At 47.2% G+C, this 21,868-nt stretch overlaps 1 protein-coding gene across 1 annotated transcript in view; it reads left to right on the top strand.

The window, feature by feature from the left end:
- acss2l (acyl-CoA synthetase short chain family member 2 like) overlaps positions 1-20,939 on the top strand; it is a 274,646-nt gene extending 253,707 nt beyond the window's left edge. The window contains exons 12-18 of the mRNA XM_072468352.1: positions 7,322-7,378; positions 7,489-7,569; positions 10,125-10,233; positions 13,746-13,814; positions 16,612-16,788; positions 17,465-17,539; positions 18,989-20,939. Of these exons, the coding sequence (XP_072324453.1) occupies positions 7,322-7,378; positions 7,489-7,569; positions 10,125-10,233; positions 13,746-13,814; positions 16,612-16,788; positions 17,465-17,539; positions 18,989-19,116 (696 nt within the window). The 3' untranslated portion in view covers positions 19,117-20,939. The remainder of the gene's footprint in view (positions 1-7,321; positions 7,379-7,488; positions 7,570-10,124; positions 10,234-13,745; positions 13,815-16,611; positions 16,789-17,464; positions 17,540-18,988) is intronic.
- The last annotated feature ends 929 nt before the right edge of the window (positions 20,940-21,868 follow it).

The raw sequence follows: 21,868 nt of genomic DNA, 5'->3' as shown, positions 1-21,868 counted from the left end.
TACAGTGAATGGTAGAAGCCTCAAGAGTATTGACAGTCAGAGAGATCTAGGTGCACAGGTCCACAGGTCACTGAAAGGGGCAACACAGGTGAGAAGGTAGTCAAGAAGGCATACGGCATGCTTGCCTTCAATGGCCGGGGAATTGAGTATAAGAATTGGCTAGTCATGTTGCAGCTGTATAGAACCTTAGTTAGGCCACACTTGGAGTATAGTGTTCAATTCTGGTCGCCACACTACCAGAAGGATGTGGAGGCTTTAGAGAGGGTGCAGAAGAGATTTACCAGGTAGGGAGGGCATTAGCTATGAGGAGAGGTTGAATAAACTTCTCACTGGAACGAAGGAGGTTGAGGGGCGACCTGATAGAGGTCTACAAAATTATGAGGGGCATATACAGAGTGGATAGTCAGAGACTTTTTCCCAGGGTAGAGGGGTCAATTACTAGGGGGCATAGTGCGAGGGGCAAGGTTTAGAGGAGATGTACGAGGCAAGTTTTTTACACAGAGGGTAGTGGGCGCCTGGAACTCGCTGCCGGAGGAGGTGGTGGAAGCAGGGACGATAGTGACATTTAAGGGGCATCTTGACAAATACATGAATAGGATGGGAATAGAGGGATACGGACCCCGGAAGTGTAGAAGATTGTAGTTTAGTCGGGCAGCATGGTCGGCATGGGCTTGGAGGGCCGAAGGGCCTGTTCCTGTGCTGTACTTTTCTTTGTTCTTTGTTCTTGTTCATTGATGCTCATGTTTATTTTATTCATTCATGAGATGTGGGCGTCAGTGGCTGGTCAGCATTCATTTCTCATCCCTAATTTCCCTTGGGAAGGTGGTGGTGAGCTACATTCTTGAACCTCTGCAGCCCATGTGGCGTAGGTGCACCCCTAGTGGTGTTAGGGAGCATGTTCCAGGATTTTGACCCAGCAACAGTGAAGGAACGGTGAAATATTCCCAAGTCAGGATGGTGAGTGGCTTGGAGGGGAACTTCTAGGTGGTGGTGTTCCCAGGTATCTGCTGCCCTTGTCCCTCTAGATGATAGTGGTCACGGGTTCGGAAATCCAAATTGAGGATCCCAAAGTGCAACACAAACATTCTGAAAGATTAGATGCATTTGATATTTGATTGTCTGAATGTTACCTTTTCAACAGCCATCTTCGGCAAATGCACTTAGTCTGGTTAAAAAGACAATCATGATCCAGGCTTGCTTCCTGATCTCTACTGGGTGAGCTTATGGACTTTACCAGGCTTGGTTGGATGCAGAGGGGGCACACTTCTTACCCTCAATGTTGTGAGCAATCAGCACGCACCTCACGTCACGTGCTCTGACATTATGTGTGAATCACTTCAGTCATGCCGTATTACAGACAAAAGAAGACCTGACCCTGGAAAAAACCCTCCATATAGTCAGGCAGTCTGAAGTCTGCCAACAAAATTTTACGTGGTGAGGTTAAGCCATGTTGAAGAGCAACCCCAACTCTCCAGCTCACTAATCAACAAAAGGCGAGGGAATCTCCAGGCCAAGAAAGGCAATACCCAAACAGACCAACAGAGGGTGGGAGACCACGTCAGCATTGTGGAGCCAAACGTCCTCACAGATGACAGCAATGTCCAGCCATCTCAGTGCAGTGTTTCAAATGCAACCGGCTGGGACACTTTGGAAAGCTTTATATCGAGGGCCTCAAGAGCAGTAGGGGATCCCAAAACAGCCCACGATATTGAGGTACCACACCAGGAGGAGTTCCAACCATGCTTCTTGGGTGAGATCAAGGATCACGGATTCTCATTTTGGAATGCTGATATCTCTGCAAACGGTCACCTCACCAATTTCATGTTAGACGCAAGAGCAGGTGTATGGTCCTCTCGGATAAAGAACTGTGGCTGACAGACCTCTGGCTATGGGCAACAGACACAACACACGGTGGTCCTGGAAGAATCTGACTTTCAGTCCTAGGCATGTCCCTAGAACCATTCCATAGGCCAACAAGCAGGTATTCGAGATTCTGAATGTCATCTGAAACTAATCCTATTCTCTCTTGAGCAGAGATGCATAGGTTTCCTCAAATATCCTCAAAATGGCAAAAGAGCCCAAAACAACCTCTGCCATTAACTACAATTATGTGAAAATGCCGGCGTTGGACTGGGGTGAGCACAGTAAGAAGTCTTACAACACCAGGTTAAAGTCCAACAGATTTGTTTCAAACACTAGCTTTCAGAGCACTGCTCCTTCCTCAGGTGAATGAAGGGGTATGTTCCAGAAACATATATATAGACAAAGTAAATGATGCAAGACAATGCTTTGAATGCGAGCATTTGCAGGTAATTAAGTCTTTACAGATCCTTAACCCTATCTCTGAAATACAATTGCAAATGGAACAAAGTGAGGTGTATGGAATGGGACTAAGTGGATAAGACTTGGGGCAGGCACAGGTACAATGAACCATTCTGTAAATTTTCTGCTTCAATTATTCGCGTCTGGTTTTGAAGCAGAAATGTAAGTTGGCAACCCGACTTGTGATTGGCTAATGGTGAGTTCTATGTCATTGGACAGAGATCGGATTTGGATTGGCTGCCATCATGGAAGTGGAGCCAATTAGATGTACTCAGTTACTATATCCAACTCAAGAAAATGGGGTTCAGTGCTCTCCCCGCTGCTCTGGTCATTATTGTGGTTGCAATGATGCACTTTCAGAGACTTCATTAATGAACAAAAAAGGATCTATTGAGTGATCTTCAAGAACAGCAGCATATTTGCAGCTCGCCCTAAAATACCTCTGCCTCGGGTAACTCCTCCCTGTGGGGTGATTCCCCACACTGAGTCCTGATTGGTCACCCAAGTCAGGTGACTCTTACTCTGCTGTGTTGGCCGTAAAGAGGCAATCACTATCGTAGTTGAATTGGAGGCTTAGGGTTGTGAATCCAAAATGCCCTTTCTCCCTCAAAACAAAAAACAAAACCTGCTTGTATTAGAATTTTTACTGCATATAATTTTCACTTTGATTCCCTCACCTTGTCACTGGCAATGGATTACATCTATTTTTAATACAGTGGGAGACATCTGGTTTGTACGCAGTCACTGATGTGTTTTAGCTAAGTTAATATCAGAGGAAATTCACCTCCATATAATTCTAAAGGTTTTCGATAAATGGCACCTTTAGAACAAGGTTCTTATGTGACCTTTCTCTCTTTTCAGGGTATTTTACTCCTTCTGCCTTAGACAGTCACGGGTGAGGTAATGAGCCAGACAACCTCTGCTCGGAAACTGGAGTTGTATAAAATCGGGCGATTAAACCACCTCCTCCAAATGCTCTCCTGTGTGTATTTTAATTCATCTTCCCACCTCCCCCAGTAGCTAGGCCCAGATCAACCATTACCCGTGTGGATAACAATGGGTGTAGACCCATAATGATCGCTTTCCCCCTCGCACCTTGATGCTGCTGTGTGAAATTCCAGAGCACTTCCTGAAGAGGCCACTTAACTGCGACGTCATTAAATTGCTACAGAGAAATTGAACATCGAAAGGCGAACCCTATTGCCCATAGATCATCACCATTTCTTACGGTTCTGAGTATTGCATGCCCAGATTGAGAGTGGGGCAGCACTGATGAATGTGTTGACCAACAGCGAATGTCTAGAGGGTTTAGGCCAGGATATTGTGAAATGCGTTCTGACCTGCACCTTTATTGTGGCAGGGGGATGGGAACCGATGCAGGAAGTCGGAAGGTAGTAAAACAGGGACAGAAACAAAAGGCAGTAAGGGGGAAAGTGTAAGGCAGAGAAGCCATAGTCAAAAATCAAAAAGGGCGACAGTACAAGGTACAGTGACTGAGGGGAGCTCAGCGAATAGGCCCAGTAATACTAAAAGGAATAAAACGGGGAGTAAAAACATAAATGGTAAGCGACGCAGCAGGTTGTTACATGAAGATATGGGTTCAACGACAAGGAAAATTAGGAGAAAAGCTAAGAGGAAATATAACTTAGGAGAGGTTACTGATGGAGGTGTTAAGATTCAAAACAGAGGTATAAAAGCCAGCATAAGTGCACTTTACCTGAAGAATGCTCGGAGTATTCGGAATAAGGTAAATGAGTTGATGGCGCAAATCATCGTGAATGACTATGATTTAGTGGCCATTACTGAAACATGGTTAAAGGATGGTCACGACTGGAAGTTAAATATCCGAGGGTATCAAACTATTCAGAAGGACAGAGTGGATGGTAAAGGAGGTGGTGTAGCTCTGTTATTTAAGCATGACATCCGGGCAATAGTAAGGGATGACAACGGTGCTATGGAGGATAAGGTTGAATCCATTTGGGTGGAAATCAGGAATAATAAGGCGAAAAAGTAACTGATAGGAGTAGACTATAGACCAACAAATAGTAACATTATGGTGGGGAAGGCAATAAACAAAGAAATAACTGATGCATGTAGAAATGGTACAGCAGTTATCATGGGGGATTTTAATCTACATGTCGATTGGCTTAACCAGCTCGGTCAAGGCAGCCTTGAGGAGGGGTTTATAGAACGTATCCGCGATAGTTTCCTAGAACAGTATGTAATGGAACCTACGAGGGAACAAGCGGTCCTAGGTCTGGTCCTGTGTAATGAGACAGGATTGATTAATGATCTCATAGTTAGGGATCCTCTCGGAAGGAGCGATCACAATATGGTGGAATTTAAAATACAGATAGAGGGTGAGAAGGTAAAATCAAACACTAGTGTTTTGTGCTTAAAGAAAGGAGATTACAATGGGATGAGAGAAGAACTAGCTAAGGTAGACTGGGAGCAAAGACTTTATGGTGAAACAGTTGAGGAACAGTGGGGAACCTTCCAAGCAATTCTTCACAGTGCTCAGCAAAGGTTTATACCAACAAAAAGGAAGGACGGTACAAAGAGGGAAAATCAACCGTGGATATCTGAGGAAATAAGGGAGAGTATCAAATTGAAGGAAAAAGCATTCAAAGTGGCAAAGATTAGTGGGAGACTAGAGGACTGGGAAATCTTTAGGGGGCAACAGAAAACTACTAAAAAGCTATAAAGAAGAGTAAGATAGATTATGAGAGTAAACTTGCTCAGAATATAAAAACAGATAGCAAAAGTTTCTACAAATATATAAAACAAAAAAGAGTGGCCAAGGTAAATATTGGTCCTTTAGAGGATGAGAAGGGAGATTTAATAATGGGAGATGAGGAAATGGCTGAGGAACTGAACAGGTTTTTTGGGTCGGTCTTCACAGTGGAAGACACAAATAACATGCCAGTGACTGATAGAAATGAGGCTATGACAGGTGAGGACCTTGAGAGGATTGTTATCACTAAGGAGGTAGTGATGGGCAAGCTAATGGGGCTAAAGATAGGCAAGTCTCCTGGCCCTGATGGAATGCATCCCAGAGTGCTAAAAGAGATGGCTAGGGAAATTGCAAATGCACTAGTGACAATTTACCAAAATTCACTAGACTCTGGGGTGGTCCCGGCGGATTGGAAATTAACAAACGTGACACCACTGTTTAAAAAAGGAGGTAGGCAGAAAGCGGGTAATTATAGGCCAGTGAGCTTAACTTCGGTAGTAGGGAAGATGCTGGAATATATCATCAAGGAAGAAATAGTGAGGCATCTGGATGGAAATTGTCCCATTGGGTAGACGCAGCATGGGTTCATAAAGTGCAGGTCATGCCTAACTAATTTAGTGGAATATTTTGAGGACATTACCAGTGCGGTAGTTAACGGGGAGCCAATGGATGTGGTATATCTGGATTTCCAGAAAGCCTTTGACAGGGTGCCACACAAAAGGTTGCTGCATAAGATAAAGATGCATGGCATTAAGGGTAAAGTAGTAGCATGGATAGGGGATTGGTTAATTAATAGAAAGCAAAGAGTGGGGATTAATGGGTGTTTCTCTGGTTGGCAATCAGTAGCTAGTGGTGTCCCTCAGGGATCAATGTTGGGCCCACAATTGTTCACAATTTACATAGATGATTTGGAGTTGGGGACCAAGGGCAATGTGTCCAAGTTTGTAGACGGCACTAAGATGAGTGGTAAAGCAAAAAGTGCAACGGATACTGGAAGTCTGCAGAGGGATTTGGATAGGTTGAGTGAATGGGCTAGGGTCTGGCAGATGAAATACAATGTTGATAAATGTGAAGTTATCCATTTTGGTAGGAATCACAGCAAAAGGGATTATTATTTAAATGATAAAATATTAAAACATGCTGCTGTGCTTAGAGACCTGGGTGTGCTAGTGCATGAGTCGCAAAAAGTTGGTTTACAGGTGCAACAGGTGATTAAGAAGGCAAATGGAATTTTATCCTTCATTGCTAGAGGGATGGAGTTTAAGACTTGGGAGGTTATGCTGCAATTGTGTAAGGTGTTAGTGAGGCCACACCTGGAGTATTGTGTTCAGTTTTGGTCTCCTTACTTGAGAAAGGACGTACTGGCACTGGAGGGTGTGCAGAGGAGATTCACTAGGTTAATCCCAGAGCTGAAGGGGTTGGATTACGAGGAGAGGTTGAGTAGACTGGGACTGTACTCGTTGGAATTTAGAAGGATGAGGGGGAATCTTATTGAAACATATAAAATTATGAAGGGAATATATAGGATAGATGCGGGCAGGTTGTTTCCACTGGCGGGTGAAAGCAGAACTAGGGGGCATAGCCTCAAATTACGGGGAAGTAGATTTAGGACTGAGTTTAGGAGGAACTTTTTCACCCAAAGGGTTGTGAATCTATGGAATTCCTTGCCCAGTGAAGCAGTTGAGGCTCCTTCATTAAATGTTTTTAAGATAAAGATAGATAGTTTTTTGAAGAATAAAGGGATAAAGTGTTTGGGCTGGAAAGTGGAGTTGAGTCCACAAAAGATCAGCCATGATCTCATTGAATGGCGGAGCAGGCTCGAGAGGCCAGATGGCCTACTCCTGCTCCTAGTTCTTATGCTCAGGGCGGCACGGTAGCACGGTGGTTAGCATTGTCGCTTCACAGCTCCAGCGTCCCAGGTTTGATTCCCGGCTTGGGTCACTGGCTGTGCGGTGTCTGCACATTCTCCCCGTGTCTGCGTGGGATTTCTCCGGGTGCTCCGGTTTCCTCCCACACTCCAAAGACGTGTAGGTTAGGTGGACTGCTAAATTGCTAAATTGCCCTTAGTGTCCAAAGAGGTTGAGTGGGGTTGCTGGGTTACGGGTATGGGGTGGAGTTCTGGGCTTAAAATGGGGGTGCTCTTTCCAGGGGCCGGTACAGGCTCGATGGACTGAATGGCCTCCTTCTGCACTGTAAATTCTATGTAATCTATGTATGTGATCTATGTACTTATGTTTATATTTATTGTCTTGTATTTCTGTACAGGGTGGCCCAATGATGACTCCTTTACCAGCTGCTACAGCATTGAAACCGGGATCCACTGTAAGCCTCACTTCAATGAATTGCCGCCACGATTTCTTTCACATGGTGTGAGCCATCTCCTTCCTGCACAAACACACTCGACAAATTGCATTGTTTCTTTTTTCCTCCAGACATTTCCATTCTTTGGGGTTCTCCCTGCAATTCTCAATGAACATGGTGAAGAGCTGGAAGGAGAGGCTGAAGGTTACTTGGTAGGTGCTCAGTTCATCTCGGACAGGACTTTCTTAAAACTCTGAACCGACTACAAAATATATGTCACAACACCGATGTTCGAGATAGTTCTGTACACGAGAAATCGTATTTCTTAACTCGTTTGCAAAATGGCCTGGAAGTTGCCTGAAATCCTTTGCTGCTGCTGATGTGCTGCATGGGGTTACATCGCTTTGATGCCAACATAAAATAAGAAGAGGAAATGCTGGAACGACTCAGCAGGTCAGACAGCCTCAGTACAGGGGGAAGCAAAGTTAATGGGCGTGATGTTCACCCTAGAGATGGGCAGCGGGAGTCGGGAAATTTCCCAGCTCAGTGTGCCTGCCTCAGGAGAAAGTGTCCGCAGAGTTGGGACTTTCATTCTGGGGTGAAAGCGTGCTAAGTGGAGTTGGGCTTGACATACCTGGAAACAAGGCAGTGGCAGCCACAGGGACTGCTGTGTGCAGAGGTGGGCTTTCTAACAGGCCTGTCTTGATGGTCTGGGACTTTGTCCCAGTGGCAGTAAAAAAACTGACAGAAAACAACCCTTTTAAACCCCCCCCCCCCCACCACCGTACACTCCCCATGCCCTTTCCATGCCACATCATGGTCTCCAACCACCCACAATAGCATCTCATGTATAGAGTAAAGGGTTAATAATTATGTTAATGAGACAGTGATTGTATTGATAATATAGGCATGAAACCAAGGGTCAGATGGCCAAGTGGCTTCAAGTGAGCAAGACGCAGAACAGCTTATGTATTGTAGTCAAAGAGGAGCTCGGAAGGGTGGTTGGGCGAACAGGGTAAGGTGCTGGTGCAAATGATTAAGTGGGAGGGGGAGTTGGGGAGGGAGATAGGATGGGGGCTCTGGAGTGAAGAGATGCGGAGAGTGAACTCAATTTCCTCCTATGCTAGAATGAACTTGATTCAGTGTAAAGTGGTGCACAGGATACACATGACTCCAGCTCGGATGCGTGTGTTCTTCCCGGGTGTAACGGATGGATGTGAGAAGTGTGGGTGGGGGCCGGCGAGTCATGTTTACATGTTTTGGGGTTGCGGGAAGTTGGAGAGCTCCTGGGGTGCGGTTTTTGGGACCTTATCGTGAATAGTGGGAGCTAAGGTGAAGCCAGACCCCATGGTGGCGATCTTTGGGTTTTCGGAATGCCGGAGCTGATGGAGGGGAAGGGGGCCGGTGTTGCGGCCTTCGTCTCTCTGATTGCCCAGCCACGGATTCTATTGAATTGGAGGTCGGATAGGGCGCTGGGGGTTGTGGCCTGGCTGGGGGAGCTGTACGGGTTTTTCTGGTTGGAAGTGATTACGTTTGCCTTAAGGGGGTCGGAAAAGGGCTTTGAGGTATGGTGAAGGCCGTCCATTACGACATTTGAGGAGCTGTTCATCGCAGGGGGTAGATGGGGAAGGAGGGGATTAAAAAGGTGAAAAATGTACAAAGTGTTAACTCTGTTTTGTTGGGAATGTGGTGTTATTGTCTATGTTTGGAATAAAATATCTTTAAAAAAGACAGGAGCCCGGAAAAGGAGAGTCAAAGTGGTTCATTTGCAACTCTCAGTTGGGAAAAGTATTTTCAAAGCAACAGTCCAAATCCCAGACAGGGCCATTCTGAGATACCGGCTCCTACCTGGGAATTAACGAGCCCACTGACGGGCCTCCGCCCCTCAGCAGGGGAGCTTGTTGTCCACAAGCCCCATAGGGAGATCAATCGGATCGTCCTCATAAGTCTCGTGGGGTTGTAACACCATGTCTTGGAAACCACATGCTTACCCTCTGGTCCTTGTTTTCAGTTCTTAATAAATGGTTTCAAGAAAAATGATATACCGACTATCTCAATTCACTCATAAAATAAGCAAAGCCTCATCAAGAGATGGTAACACACTAAAACCCCGAGACAACACAAAACACCTCTTACCGCCCCATGCCAACCTATGTCTTCTCACCCAGTCACAATGGCCCCTCCGCCCGCCATGCCACCTTCTGGCACTTCATTGTCCATTCACCCCGTGCACACAACCAATGAATCCGACAGTAACAAAATCATGTGTGAAAAAGCTTTAAAAAAATAATTGATGCATAACATTCTTACAAAATCACCCTATAAAAGTGCCAATCAATCAGACACTTAAAGTATCAATGGAAGAAATTGCAAGCTCTTGACACCTCTTTATCTTGTGTAAATAAACATTGAGCAAGTGAGAAATAGATCTATCACAGAACGTAGTCAATCAAGCAATGTTTTTCCTTGGCTACAGTGGTTTCAACAGACTTCTTGATTGACAGACAGTTTCCTCTAGATTGGCATTGGGGGGGGGGGGCAATGGGACAATGGGAAATCCCATTGACAAGCGGCGGGAGTAGAGAATCCCACTGCAATGCATGGCGCAGCCAAATTTTTCGTCCTCGTTTGCAGGGGTATCGGGCGGATTCGCAATGGAGAATCCCGCCCGTAATAAACACACTGAACAATGTGTCAATGCCCCTGGAGGACTATGCCGATGGAATTCTTTAACTGGTGGAATCAACCTCTTCTGTCTTTCTTTCAGGTGTTCAAACAACCTTGGCCGTCTATACTGCGTACGGTGTATGGAGACAATGAGCGCTTTGAGATGACGTACTTCAAACAGTTCCCAGGGTTTTATCTCACTGGAGACAGTAAATCACTATTTCACTTTCAATGAATATTAAAATTAAATGTAGGCTTACGTGAATAAGCCTCCTTTGTGCTGAACCCACCTTTGGCGTTTAGATGGTTGGTGATTGGTTCAAAGCTGAGTGACGAAAATTACCTATTTCACTTGCTTTATGCCAAAAGAAAATCACAATCTTGAAGAGATTTTACAAACATACGGGTTAGGTACAAGAGTAGGCCACTCGGCCCTTCGAACCTGCTCCGCCGTTCAACATGATCATGGTTGACCTGACTAACCTGCGATAACCTTTCACCCCCTTGTTTACCAAGAATCTATCTCCCTCTGCCTTGATAATATTCAAAGACTCTGCTTCCACTGCCTTTTGAGGAAGAGTTCCAAAGAATCAGTACACTTTGAGAGAAACAAATGTCTTGTTATCCTTGCCTCAATTGGGTGAGAGTCTTTATGTTTAAACACTGACCCCTAGTTCTAGATTCTCAGACCAAAGGAAACATCCTCTCCACATCCACCCTGTCAAGACCCCTCAGGATCTTATATGTTCCAATCAAGTCATTTCTTACTCTTCTGAAGTCTAGCCTGACCAATCGTTCCTCATAAGCCAACCTGCCCGTTCCTAGTATCAGTTGAGTAAAACCTTCTCTGAACTGCTTCCAATACATTTAGATCCTGCCTTAAATAAGGAGGCCAATACTGTACACAGTACTCCAGCTATGGTCTCACCAGTGTCATGTGTAACTGAAGCATAACCTCCCTACTATTGTATTCAATTCCTCTCACAAACAACATTCTATTAGCTTTGCTAAATACTTGCTGTACCTGCACACTGGCGTTTTGCGATTCATGCACGAGGCGCCCAGATCCTCTGCATCTCAGAGCTCAGCCATTTAGATAATATGCTTCCTGTTCAAATGGACAGCTTCACCTTTGCCCACATTATTCACCATTTGCCAGATTTTTGTCCCCTCACTTAACCTATCAAGGTCCCTTTGTAGCCTCCTTATGTCCTCTTCACAATTTACTTTCCTACCTATCTTTGCATCATCAGGAAATTTAGCAACCAGACCTTTTGTCCCTTCATCCGAGTCATCTATAAAAATTTCACCAAGCTGAGGGCCCAGCGCTTGATCCCTGTGGCACACTATTAACATCACGCCAAACAGCAAAAGCACCATTTCGCACTACCCTTTGTTTTCTGCGAGCTCGCCAATCTTCAACACATGCCAATATGTCACACCCCACACCACAAGCTTTTATTTTCCACCATAACGTTTGACGTGTCAAATACTGGGGCATGTTCTGTTGGTACAAATACTCATAAACCAGTAAAAGGCTTCAGAGTTCAACAATAGCTGGGCTCACACGTTTATCTGTGTTAGTGCGTTTGTATAACATTCAATATCGAGAGACCAAATCAGTTAGCATTATATTCATTGAGTTTAGAAGAGTGAGGGAGGATCTCATAGCGACTTATAAAATTCGAACAGGATTAGACAGGGTAGATTCGGAAAGAATGATCCTGATGGAGGGGGAGTCCAGAACTAGGGATCATAGTTTGAGGATCAGGGGTAAACCTTTTAGGACTGAGGTGAGGAGCAATTTCTTCACCCAGGGGGTGGTGAATCTGGGGAATTCATTACCACAGAAAGTAGTTGAGGCCAAAACATTGTGTAATTTCAAGGAGGAATTTGATGTAGCTCTTGGGGCTAAAGGGATATGGGGGGTGGGGAGGTGGGGATATGGGGGGGGGGGGGAGGCTGGATCAGGGTACTGAACTAGATGATCAACCACGATCATAATGAATGGCGGAGCAGGCTCGAAGGGCTGAATGGCCTCCTCCTGCTTCTATTTCTATGTATGTTTCTATGTATAACTTATACATAAACAGTAGATATGTTTGGACTTAAATTCTAATTTGAGTGGTCTAAATCCCTTTAGAGAATCGTTTTATATTATTATTTTTACATTTTCCTTCCCCAGTAATACCTTATTGGTGCCATCACGTTTGATAATAATTATCAAGTGTTTAAGTATTTTCTCACGGCGGATATGAATGTTTAAAACCTGCGTTCACAGTCCCTTTCTTACAATCATTGGCCTTTAAAAAAGAATCTTTCGAACTTTAATGCAGGGAGTAGGAAAGTCGAGGCCAAGACATAGGCCTGGAAATTCGACTGTACACGAGAACAGGGCTGGATAGGGACCGCGTGCCGCCAGCTCATTACAATGGGTCATGCCTGCCGACTGCACTACCTGTGCTGCTTATTTGCTGCGTCTGTTTATGGGGTTAGGGAGACATACTTGCCGATGTCACTTAAAGGCAGGGAGAAACTCCTAAACAGGAGGTGCACTCTGGCTGCAGGGAAGGTGGCTCATAAGGGATAAAATAGTTGGAAGAGGGGACCCGGAATGCACCAACAAAATTCAGTCCAGCTTATTTGTGAAGCACAATGTTGTCCTTAAATAGATCCTTGGTTAGACAACATCATATTGGCCCAGTTTTGGTTTCCCGAGTGAGTGATGTACTGGCCTTCGAACAGGTTCAGAAGAATGATTGAGGAGGTGGGTCGATGTACTTCATAACGATGTGGAAACCCAATAGAGTTGTACAAAACCTGAGTATTGCTGAAAAAAAAAGACATTTTTTTGTCAAAGTTTTTCATCTTGCACTCATCAGGACAACCCACAAGAGTACCAAATGTAAAGGGAACAACAATTTATACTGCATGAGAAGAGTGTGCTGAGAGCAATACAAAATAATCAGAGGGCTGGATTACGTACCTAATGCTCGACCAATTCAGTCAGGCAAATGGGGAGGACCCGGGGTGTATGGGAAGGACAGGGATTTAAACTACGGTAGAAATAAGCTAGCTATTAGATGGTATTTCTTTTCCCCCGAGTGTAGTGAGCCTCTGGAATGCATTGCCAGCTTGTGCAGTGTGAGCTGAATTTCTGAATGCCTTCGATCTAGGGGGAATTTGACAGGATGGATATCAGGAGAATAATGAGGGAGTGGAATTTTCCAGATTTTGCTTTCACTGACTGTGTGAGGAGCCAGTGGGGTGAGGTGGAGGTGGTGGGTCAGGGCCGAAGGTACATTCCTGGCTTTTCTTTAAGTGTTACCAATTATTCATGAAGGTTATTCATGAAGACCCCGCCTTCTCAACCTCACCCCTCGCCTGAGGTGTGGTGGGCCTCAGGTTAAATCACCACCAGTCAGCTCTCCCCCAAAAGGGGAAAGCAGCCCATGGTCCTCGGGGTCTATGGCGACTTTCATTTAATTTCATTTTCACCAATGAGATTCAACTGAAGTAATGTTTCAGACTGATTTGAAGAGAAGCAACAGCATCCTGCGTGATTCAGTTTTGAAACATGAGCGCGACTGAAAGCAACATTTAAATATGTTCCTTCTAGTTTTTATTCACAATTGGTCAGCTTAAATGGATAAATAATTAAAGAGCTACTTTTGCAGCTATGTGACTGCCGCTGTTACTCACAGAAAGATTTGTTGTCCAGGTTGCAGGCGAGATGGAGAAGGTTATTACTGGATCACTGGACGGATAGATGATATGCTGAATGTCTCAGGTAAAAATATTAATGGCCTTTCAAACGGGATTATCGCTTTGTTTAGACCTGGTTGTAACTGAAAGAAAAAAACAGTCAAATGTAATTTCTGACAAGCACGAGGAATGCCTGAGTGGACATACATCATTAAAAAAATAATTCATTTAGATAGTGCCATGCACAACGTTCGAATATTCCAAAGTGCTTTTCAGCCACTGATGTAATGTCTAAGCATAATCACTGTTGTAATGTGGAAAACACAACACAGCAAGATCCCAGAATTGGCGAGTGATGATGACCAGATAATCTACTTGGAACCATAGAATTCCTACACTGCACAAGGAGGCCATTGGCCCATCGTGTCCGCACCGACCCTCTCTGAAAGAGCACCCTACCTAGACTCAAACCACCGCCCCATCCTTTAACTCCAGCTAACCTGCACATCTCTGGACTGTGGGAGGAAACCGGAACACCCGGAGGAAACCCACGCAGATACAGGGAGAACGTGCAAACTCCACACAGTCACCTAAGGTGACTTGAACCCGGATCCCTGATATTGTGAGGCAGCAGAGCTAACCAGCGTGCCACCATGCCACCCTATTGGAGCATACTTGTGTCCTGTCCCTTTAGGAAGCATTTAGTCAGCATGGAAATGTAATATTCCAGCAGTATGCCATCAATATTCCTACGATTCAGGTCTTTGAATTAAGGATACTTGTTAATTTTGGCTATCAAAAGGGCCACAGGGAGTACATCTTACTAATATGACAGTTTCCTCCTCTATACTCACTGCATCAAGCACGTGTTTTTCCTTGGAAAGGTTTTAAGATGGTGGTGGTCTGAGAGAAGGTTCCATAAGGACAGGGAGAGGATGACTGAAACATTCCCATTTGGGGACTAAGTCCCGTGGCAGGGGGCGGGAATGTGGAATGCTTCTTGTTATGGGGGCCAGTGGAAAAACACGGCAAATCTTCTGGTCCCCGCCTCATTAATTATGTAACCAGATATTATGCGCCATATTCTGGTTGGGCACTCCTGATGGTATGCAGTCCGCTGTCCTATCCGGGTGCTATATTGAAAAGGCGCCTAACATCACTGATCCGGGCTCAAAGGCAATCAGGAGCAGGAAATTCAGTGAAAGGCCCAAAAATCGGTGTTACGCAGGCGTGAATTTATAGAATCATATAATCATAGAATTTCTACAGAGCAGAAGAAGGCCATTTGACCCATCGAGTCTGCACCAACCCTAGGCCCAATCCACCGTTCTATCCCTGTCACAGCACCTAGGGGCGATTTAGCATGGCAAATCCACCTAACCTGCACATCTTTGGACTGTGGGAGGAAACCGGGGCACCCGGAAGAAACTCACACTGACAGGGGGAGAAAGTGCAAACTCCGCACAGACAGTGACCCAAGGTCAGAATTGAACCCCGGTCCCTGGTGCTGTGAGGCAGCAGTGCTGATCATTGTGCCGCCCAAGATCTTTCGCTGATGCCCACCATAGCGGATAGGGAATGCCGCTGGAGGCCAGAGGAACCTCATTTGCATCTCACTAATGGATACAGATGAAGGCTTGACCACAGCTGCCTAATTCTCCGTGATGCCGTGGGAAAAGACGCAAGTGTTAAATATGTTTGGAACACCTTGGCGGGCAGATGTTGGGGTTCACCAGAACAATGTCTGGGGCTGCCGCCGCAGTTCAGGGTAGAGGCCATCCACAACTCTGGACCTCGGAACAGCTCGCAGTAGGGTGGCTACACCCACTGTAACTCAGGTGTCCAGTGCATTGCGTCATCTACCTATCCGCCTGTATCTATGGTTCAGCCCTTTGATCACCACAAGATAGGCAGCTGCGAAGCCTGGGAGATGAGCGTCGCTGTGCTGGAGACATTGCTGCTCAACAGGGGGTTTTGGACTGGAATTCCTCTGTACAAGGGTGGGCTGGGTCAGCTAAAGTGAAGTTTTCCAGAGGAGAGAAATAGCAGAGTTCCAAGGTTGGCTGAGTGTCTGCTGAGGACTGTGTCTATCTGAGAGCTTCCAAAAACTCCACATTTTACCCCATCCCAATACACCACCAATGCCTGATGCAGGAGGACATTTCGGAGGGCGTTGCAACATTCATATCTATTGATTGTATCCGCCACTTGGGAGTTCCCCTCCAAGCCACACACCATCCTGATTTGGAAATGTTTTGCTGTTCAAAATCCTGGAATTCCCTCCTTAACAGCACTGTAGGTGCACCTATACCACACGGACTGCAGTGGTTCAACAAGACGGCTGACCACCACCTTCTCAAGGGCAATAGCTATGCTCACATTGCAAAGAACGATAAAATAAAAATGATATTGAAGTCAGCTTGAGAAATTACTAAACTCACCGGGGTTGCTGTAACAAGCAGTGGATTTTCCGAGGAAACGCACTGGCTTCCCGCTCCTCTGCCCATGTCACATTGGACCTGGAGCCCGGTTAACTCCTAAGCCCCATTAACATGTTCCATATTTGGGTGACCAACGGCCTCCCTCTCACACTCGAAGAATTGTGTTGCTCCAGGAGGGTGTCTCCTGTTAGGAAAGTGAGGGGAGCAGACGTTTGAGACAGGAGAGACCTAAAGTCACCTTGAGAGGGCCTGACGTGATCGACAAAAGAAAGTAAAAAGCTAAATCTGAGAGGTCTCGGCTGCTTCAGCTCCCTCTCTGGACTAGCGGGAAGGCTTCCTTACTCAGATGGTAGTTTAAATCGCACTATCTTGCTGTGGCGAATGTCTCGTACTGCTCACCCCATGGATGTGTGTTTTGAGTCTTTGTTCTGACACCAACAGGTCACCTGCTGAGCAGTGCTGAGGTGGAGTCGGCCCTGGCAGAGCACAGTGCAGTGGCAGAGGTTGCTGCGGTGAGCCATCCACACCCGGTGAAGGGCGAATGTATTTACTGTTTTGTCACTCTGAAGGATGGAAGAGAATTGACTCAGACCATTACAGATGAACTGAAAAACAAAGGTAATTCGGCCTAGTCGCACAAGGCTTAGGTTATGCTGGAAATGAGGCTCCAAATGAAGGAACTCAGTGACAAAAACATGTACTTCCAGTATAAACGTAGGACCTGGAGCTTTATCCAACATTCTCTTTATTATGAGGGAGGCTGGGCCTGAGATAAGGACTAGGAGCAGGAGCAGAACTCTGAACCCATAACCCTTGTCAGTCACAAATCTGTCTAATATATTCGATGGGCCAGACCCCACTGCTCTCTGGGGAAGAGAACTCCAAACTTTGGTGACTCTCTGAGAGAATAAATCTCTTCCCATCTTCATCTTAAACGGAGTGTCAGGGGCGGGGGAGGTCGGGGCACGGTGACATTCTTCTGACACCGAGGCCAGAGTGCTACCAATGAAGACCCAGTTACCCACTTTTGTGGCCCATATTAATCATGCCAGAAGGCTGCTGTTATGAGAAAGGGAACATCACACTGAAGAAGTGGGTGGGACTTTGATGACCTTGACGAGTTTAAAGCTGTAAGAATCTTCTACGGGAACGTCTGATGCCTGAACTGTAGGCGAAAGAATGGAAATGTCTTCATTCCTTAATGCTGACGGGTTTCACCTGGACAGGCAACAAGACAAAATCACTAGAAAATAATGCAGTGAAACTTACTTATTATCTCTCTTTACATTTGTAGTACGACAAAAGATTGGACCAATAGCAACGCCTGACTACATCCAGAATGCACCTGGGCTCCCAAAAACCCGTTCAGGTAAATCTTGGGCGTGATTCTCCCCTACCTGGCTGGGCGGGGGGTCCCAGGGCCGAGGAGTGGCGTGAACCACTCCGGCGTCAGGCCGCCCCAAAGGTGCGGGGCGCGACTCTCCAAAATGGAGACTAAGTGTTCGCGCCGTCGTGAACGCCGTCGCGTTTCACGACGGCGCGAAACAGTCGCGGGGACTACCGATTCTGTCCGCCACATGGGGCCAGCACGGCGCTGGAGCGGTTCACGCCGCTCCAGCCTCCCTTCCCGGCGACAAATGGGGGCCATGCCAACCCGCGCAAGCGCGAGGGACTTCTTCAACGCTCCGGCCCCGACGCAACATGGCGCGGGGGTTTTTGGGCCGGAAGCGGAACAAAGTAGGCCCGGGGAGGGGGGGGGAGAGGCAGGCCCGCCGATCGGTGAGCCCTGATCGTGGGCCAGACCCCATCGGAGGCCCCCGCCGGTGAAGGAGCGCTTTTCCCCGACCCACCGGCTGCCCCCTGACCCTTCGCGCAGAGTTCCCGCCGGCAGCGACCAGGGGTGAATGGCACCGGCGGGACTCTGCCGTATCCGCGTGGCCGCTCGACCCATCCGGGCCAGAGAATCGGCGGCCCGGCCTCGTACAGCGGCCCGCGACCGGTGCCGCGCCAAACGCGCCAGCGCAAATGGTGCCGATTCTCCGCACCTCAGAGAATCGTGCGTCGGGGCGGCGTGACACGGTTGCGGCGATTCTCCGGCCCGGCGTGGGGCTCGGAGAATCACGCCCACGGAATCCTCCGCACCTTCAGGAGCTAGGCCGGCGCCGGAGTGGTTTGCGCCACGCCTGCCTGCGGGGAAGGGGCTTGGCGCCACGCCAACCGGCGCTGAAGAGCCTCCACCAGCCGCCACGAGTTGGCGCATGCGCCTGAGCGCCAGCGTGTGTGGCGACATCCCAGCGCATGCACAGGAGGGGATCTTCTCCGCGCCGGCCATTGCAGAGGACCACAGCAGTCGACGCGGAACAATAGAGTGCCCCCACGGCACTGGCCCGCCCGCAGATCGGTGGGCCCCGTTCGCGGGCCAAGCCACCGTGGGGGCACCTCCCAGGGCCCGATCCTACCGCGCCCCCCCGAGGACCCTGGAGGCCGCCCGCGCCGCCAGCTCCCGCCGGTAAGGACCTACTCTAATTTACGCCGGTGGGGCTGACAAAATACGGGCGGCCACTCGGCCCATCGCGGGGCGGAGGATCTCAGGAGGGGCCTCTGCCAAATCCCCGGCGCCGGAGAATTCGGCAGCCGGCATGGGCAGGATTCACGCTGCCCCCTGGCGATTCTCCGACCCGGCGGGGGGTCGGAGATTCCTGCCCCATGTGTCATTCTGATGTTCTGAGACTGCAGCGGGTGAAGTTAAGGCCATTTGTAAAAAGCATCCAACTAACAAAACACATTTTTTAACCAATCATTTCTTTCTTTTCCAAAGGTAAAATAATGAGGCGCATCCTGAGGCATATTGCTTGCAATGAAAAAGATTTGGGGGATACGTCAACCCTCATAGACCCGACGGTGGTGGAAGTCCTGTTCAGCCAGCGATGTCAAGCAGCCGCTTAAAATAGTGCAGAGAATGGCCTGCTCCAATCAGATCCAGTACTAAGCAGGGACAACCTTGAACAGACCGGTCCAAATAGGGGCCAGTAATTGTACTGCGCACACATTCTAACTAGCAATGTACTTGTTAAAAAGGAAATCATTACAAATACTTAACAACCTGTCTCGTTAAGGAATTTCTTTGTACAAACTGCTTTTCAACATCTAATTGTTTCTTAAATGATTCCAGGATTTTATACCTCCCCTACTCTAGGGGGACTTGATTTCAACATATTGATCTTAATGCGAAAAGGTATTCCCAACTATCAATCGGCTCATGATCTTTTACTGGTTTGAATTTATGTCGCCTATTTCTATTTGCACAATTTAAACCCAGATTCTGCACTAACGTTTTCTACACCACAAACAATATTTGCAACCTTTCTAAATCAATCCCTCTCCTTCTTCCTTTCCAGATTGAAAAACTCAAATTTCCCCCATTCTTCCTCAGAGTTTCCCGCTCTGTCGGAGATTTCCTGCTCTTTTCTGCTCCGATTCCAGTGTTTGAACGTCTCCTCCGTCTCTCACTGATCATCGCATTTATATTTCCGGCATCCATTTTACCTACAAAATCACTGTGTGGGGAGGGTCTGCGCCTCATGTTTCTCTTCAGAGCCCTTACGCTAATCTTCGGTTTCAAGCCTGTTTGCATCTTTTATGGGTTTAACCTATTCTCTGCCTTCTAGAGGTTGTGGTGTTGCAAGAGCTTCACAATATTACGTTTGACCTAAGCTGCTGTTCTCCATTGGCTCTCTAATCATGCAGCATTTTCTTGCTTTCACCTCAGTCGGCCCCTTCTCTTTTCTCCCGGAAGGATTAGTGGTTAGTGCCAGGGACCCGCATTCAATTCCGGCCTCGGGTGACTGTCTGTCTGTGTGGAGTTTGCACCTTCTCCCCGTGTCTGCGTGGGTTTCCTCCGGGTGCTCTGGTTTCCCCCCACATTCCAAAGATGTGCAGGTTAGGTGCATTGGCCATGCTAAATTGCCCCTTAGTGGGGTTATAGGGATGGGGTGGGGGAGTGAGCTTGGGTAGGGCGCTCTTTCAGAGGGTCAGTGAGTGAGCTTGGGTAGGGCACTCTTTCAGAGGGTCAGTGCAGACCTGATGAGCTGGCTGTCCTCCTTCTGCACTGTAAGGATTCTATGAAGTAGCGATTCTATGAAGTAGCGATTCTATGAAGTAGCGATTCTATGAAGTAGCGATTCTATGAAATAGCGATTCTATGAAGATCATTTTTCCTCTGCGTCTCACTTTTAATTGGTTTATTAATCTATCTCGGGTCACATTTGTTTAGTCTGAGATTGTACATTTTGTGATCATGTTGGATGCTCAGCATTGTACCCATTTATATGGAATTACATATCATTTAACGAAACTGAGGCATGTCATTCATCCCAACCAGTTTGTGTTGGCATTTAACCTCCTTCTTCCCGTTGCCATTCAATTCCGACATCTCCTTATTTCCTTTTCTCTCAACCACCTACCAAAATTATTCTTCAATGGTTTCATGGTACCTGTTTCAATCTCTAACTCAGGCACTGCATTCTACAGTCCTGCAACCCCATGTGTAAAAGGCTTTCCCATGCGCCCTATCATTCCACTTCATGGTATATCAGTGTGTCCTCATTCTAGGCACCACATTGTTTGTTTCTGTCTAATCTGTCCCGTCCTTTCAAATTTCAAATCAATCTTCTCTGTGCGAACAAAATCAGGCAGAATTTCTCAATTCTTTCTTCAAATGGAAATTTTGTTACGCAATGTCTTATTAAAATATTCATTGTGATTAAAAATAGCTTGTGAATATTTCCGTTTCCCCACTTTCTTCCACTTCTCTCTTTTGGGGGAGAAGTTAACCTTGTGAGGGGTGGTCACAATGCCAAAACTAGTCCTGGCTACACTCGGTGGCCGTGGTTACCAACACGCCATCACTGATCGTCAATTGTGCCAAACCTTCCCCCACCCCCGTTGGAGCACTGAAAAGATTATAGCGCCATTGTTGTTAGCTGAGGGCGGCTAACTCAGTACAAACCAGGCACTCACACGATGGGCCGAATGGCCTCCTTCTGCCCTGTGTGATTCCATGAGACTAAAAGAATATACCAGGGACTGTCAGCCTGGCACCTCAATCTAGCACTTTAAACATTCACTTCCTCCATCATCGATAGCAGCTGCGTGTACAAGCTAAAATCGGCTTGTCCAACACGGCCCGTAGGCCCATGATGTGGCCGATGCGGCATTTTTAAGTGGCCTACCGCATCCTCCAAGTGTTGGTAACAAGTCAACACCAAAACGTCCCGGAAAGAATGTCCAAAAATGCTGAGCCAATCACAGGGTGGTTTCTCCATGCATTGGCTATTGCTAGGTAGCCACTGGTGAGCCAGTGATTGGACAAGTAAAACAAATCAGTTGCCGTTCAGTTTTTAATATCTGTTCACGGATCGGGACGTTAGGACAGAGAAGCAAGTACAATGGGACCAGGTGGGTCGGAGCTGCCAGGAACTCGGGCAGGTGGGAGACTTGGAACCGGGGCAGGCAGGAGACCGGGAAACGTGATGCGCAGGAGACCGAGAACCAGGATGGGCAGGAGACCGGGAACTGGGACGGGCAGGAGACTGGGAACCAGGGCGGGCAGGAGACTGGGAACCGGGGCGGGCAGGAGACCGGGAACCGTGATGGGCAGGAGACCGAGAACCAGGATGGGCAGGAGACTGGGAACTGG

This window comes from Scyliorhinus torazame, chromosome 11 (assembly GCF_047496885.1).
Source record: "Scyliorhinus torazame isolate Kashiwa2021f chromosome 11, sScyTor2.1, whole genome shotgun sequence".
Lineage (NCBI taxonomy): Eukaryota > Metazoa > Chordata > Chondrichthyes > Carcharhiniformes > Scyliorhinidae > Scyliorhinus > Scyliorhinus torazame.
Note: the sequence above shows the minus strand (reverse complement) of the source record. Positions and strands in the feature narration are given on the sequence as shown.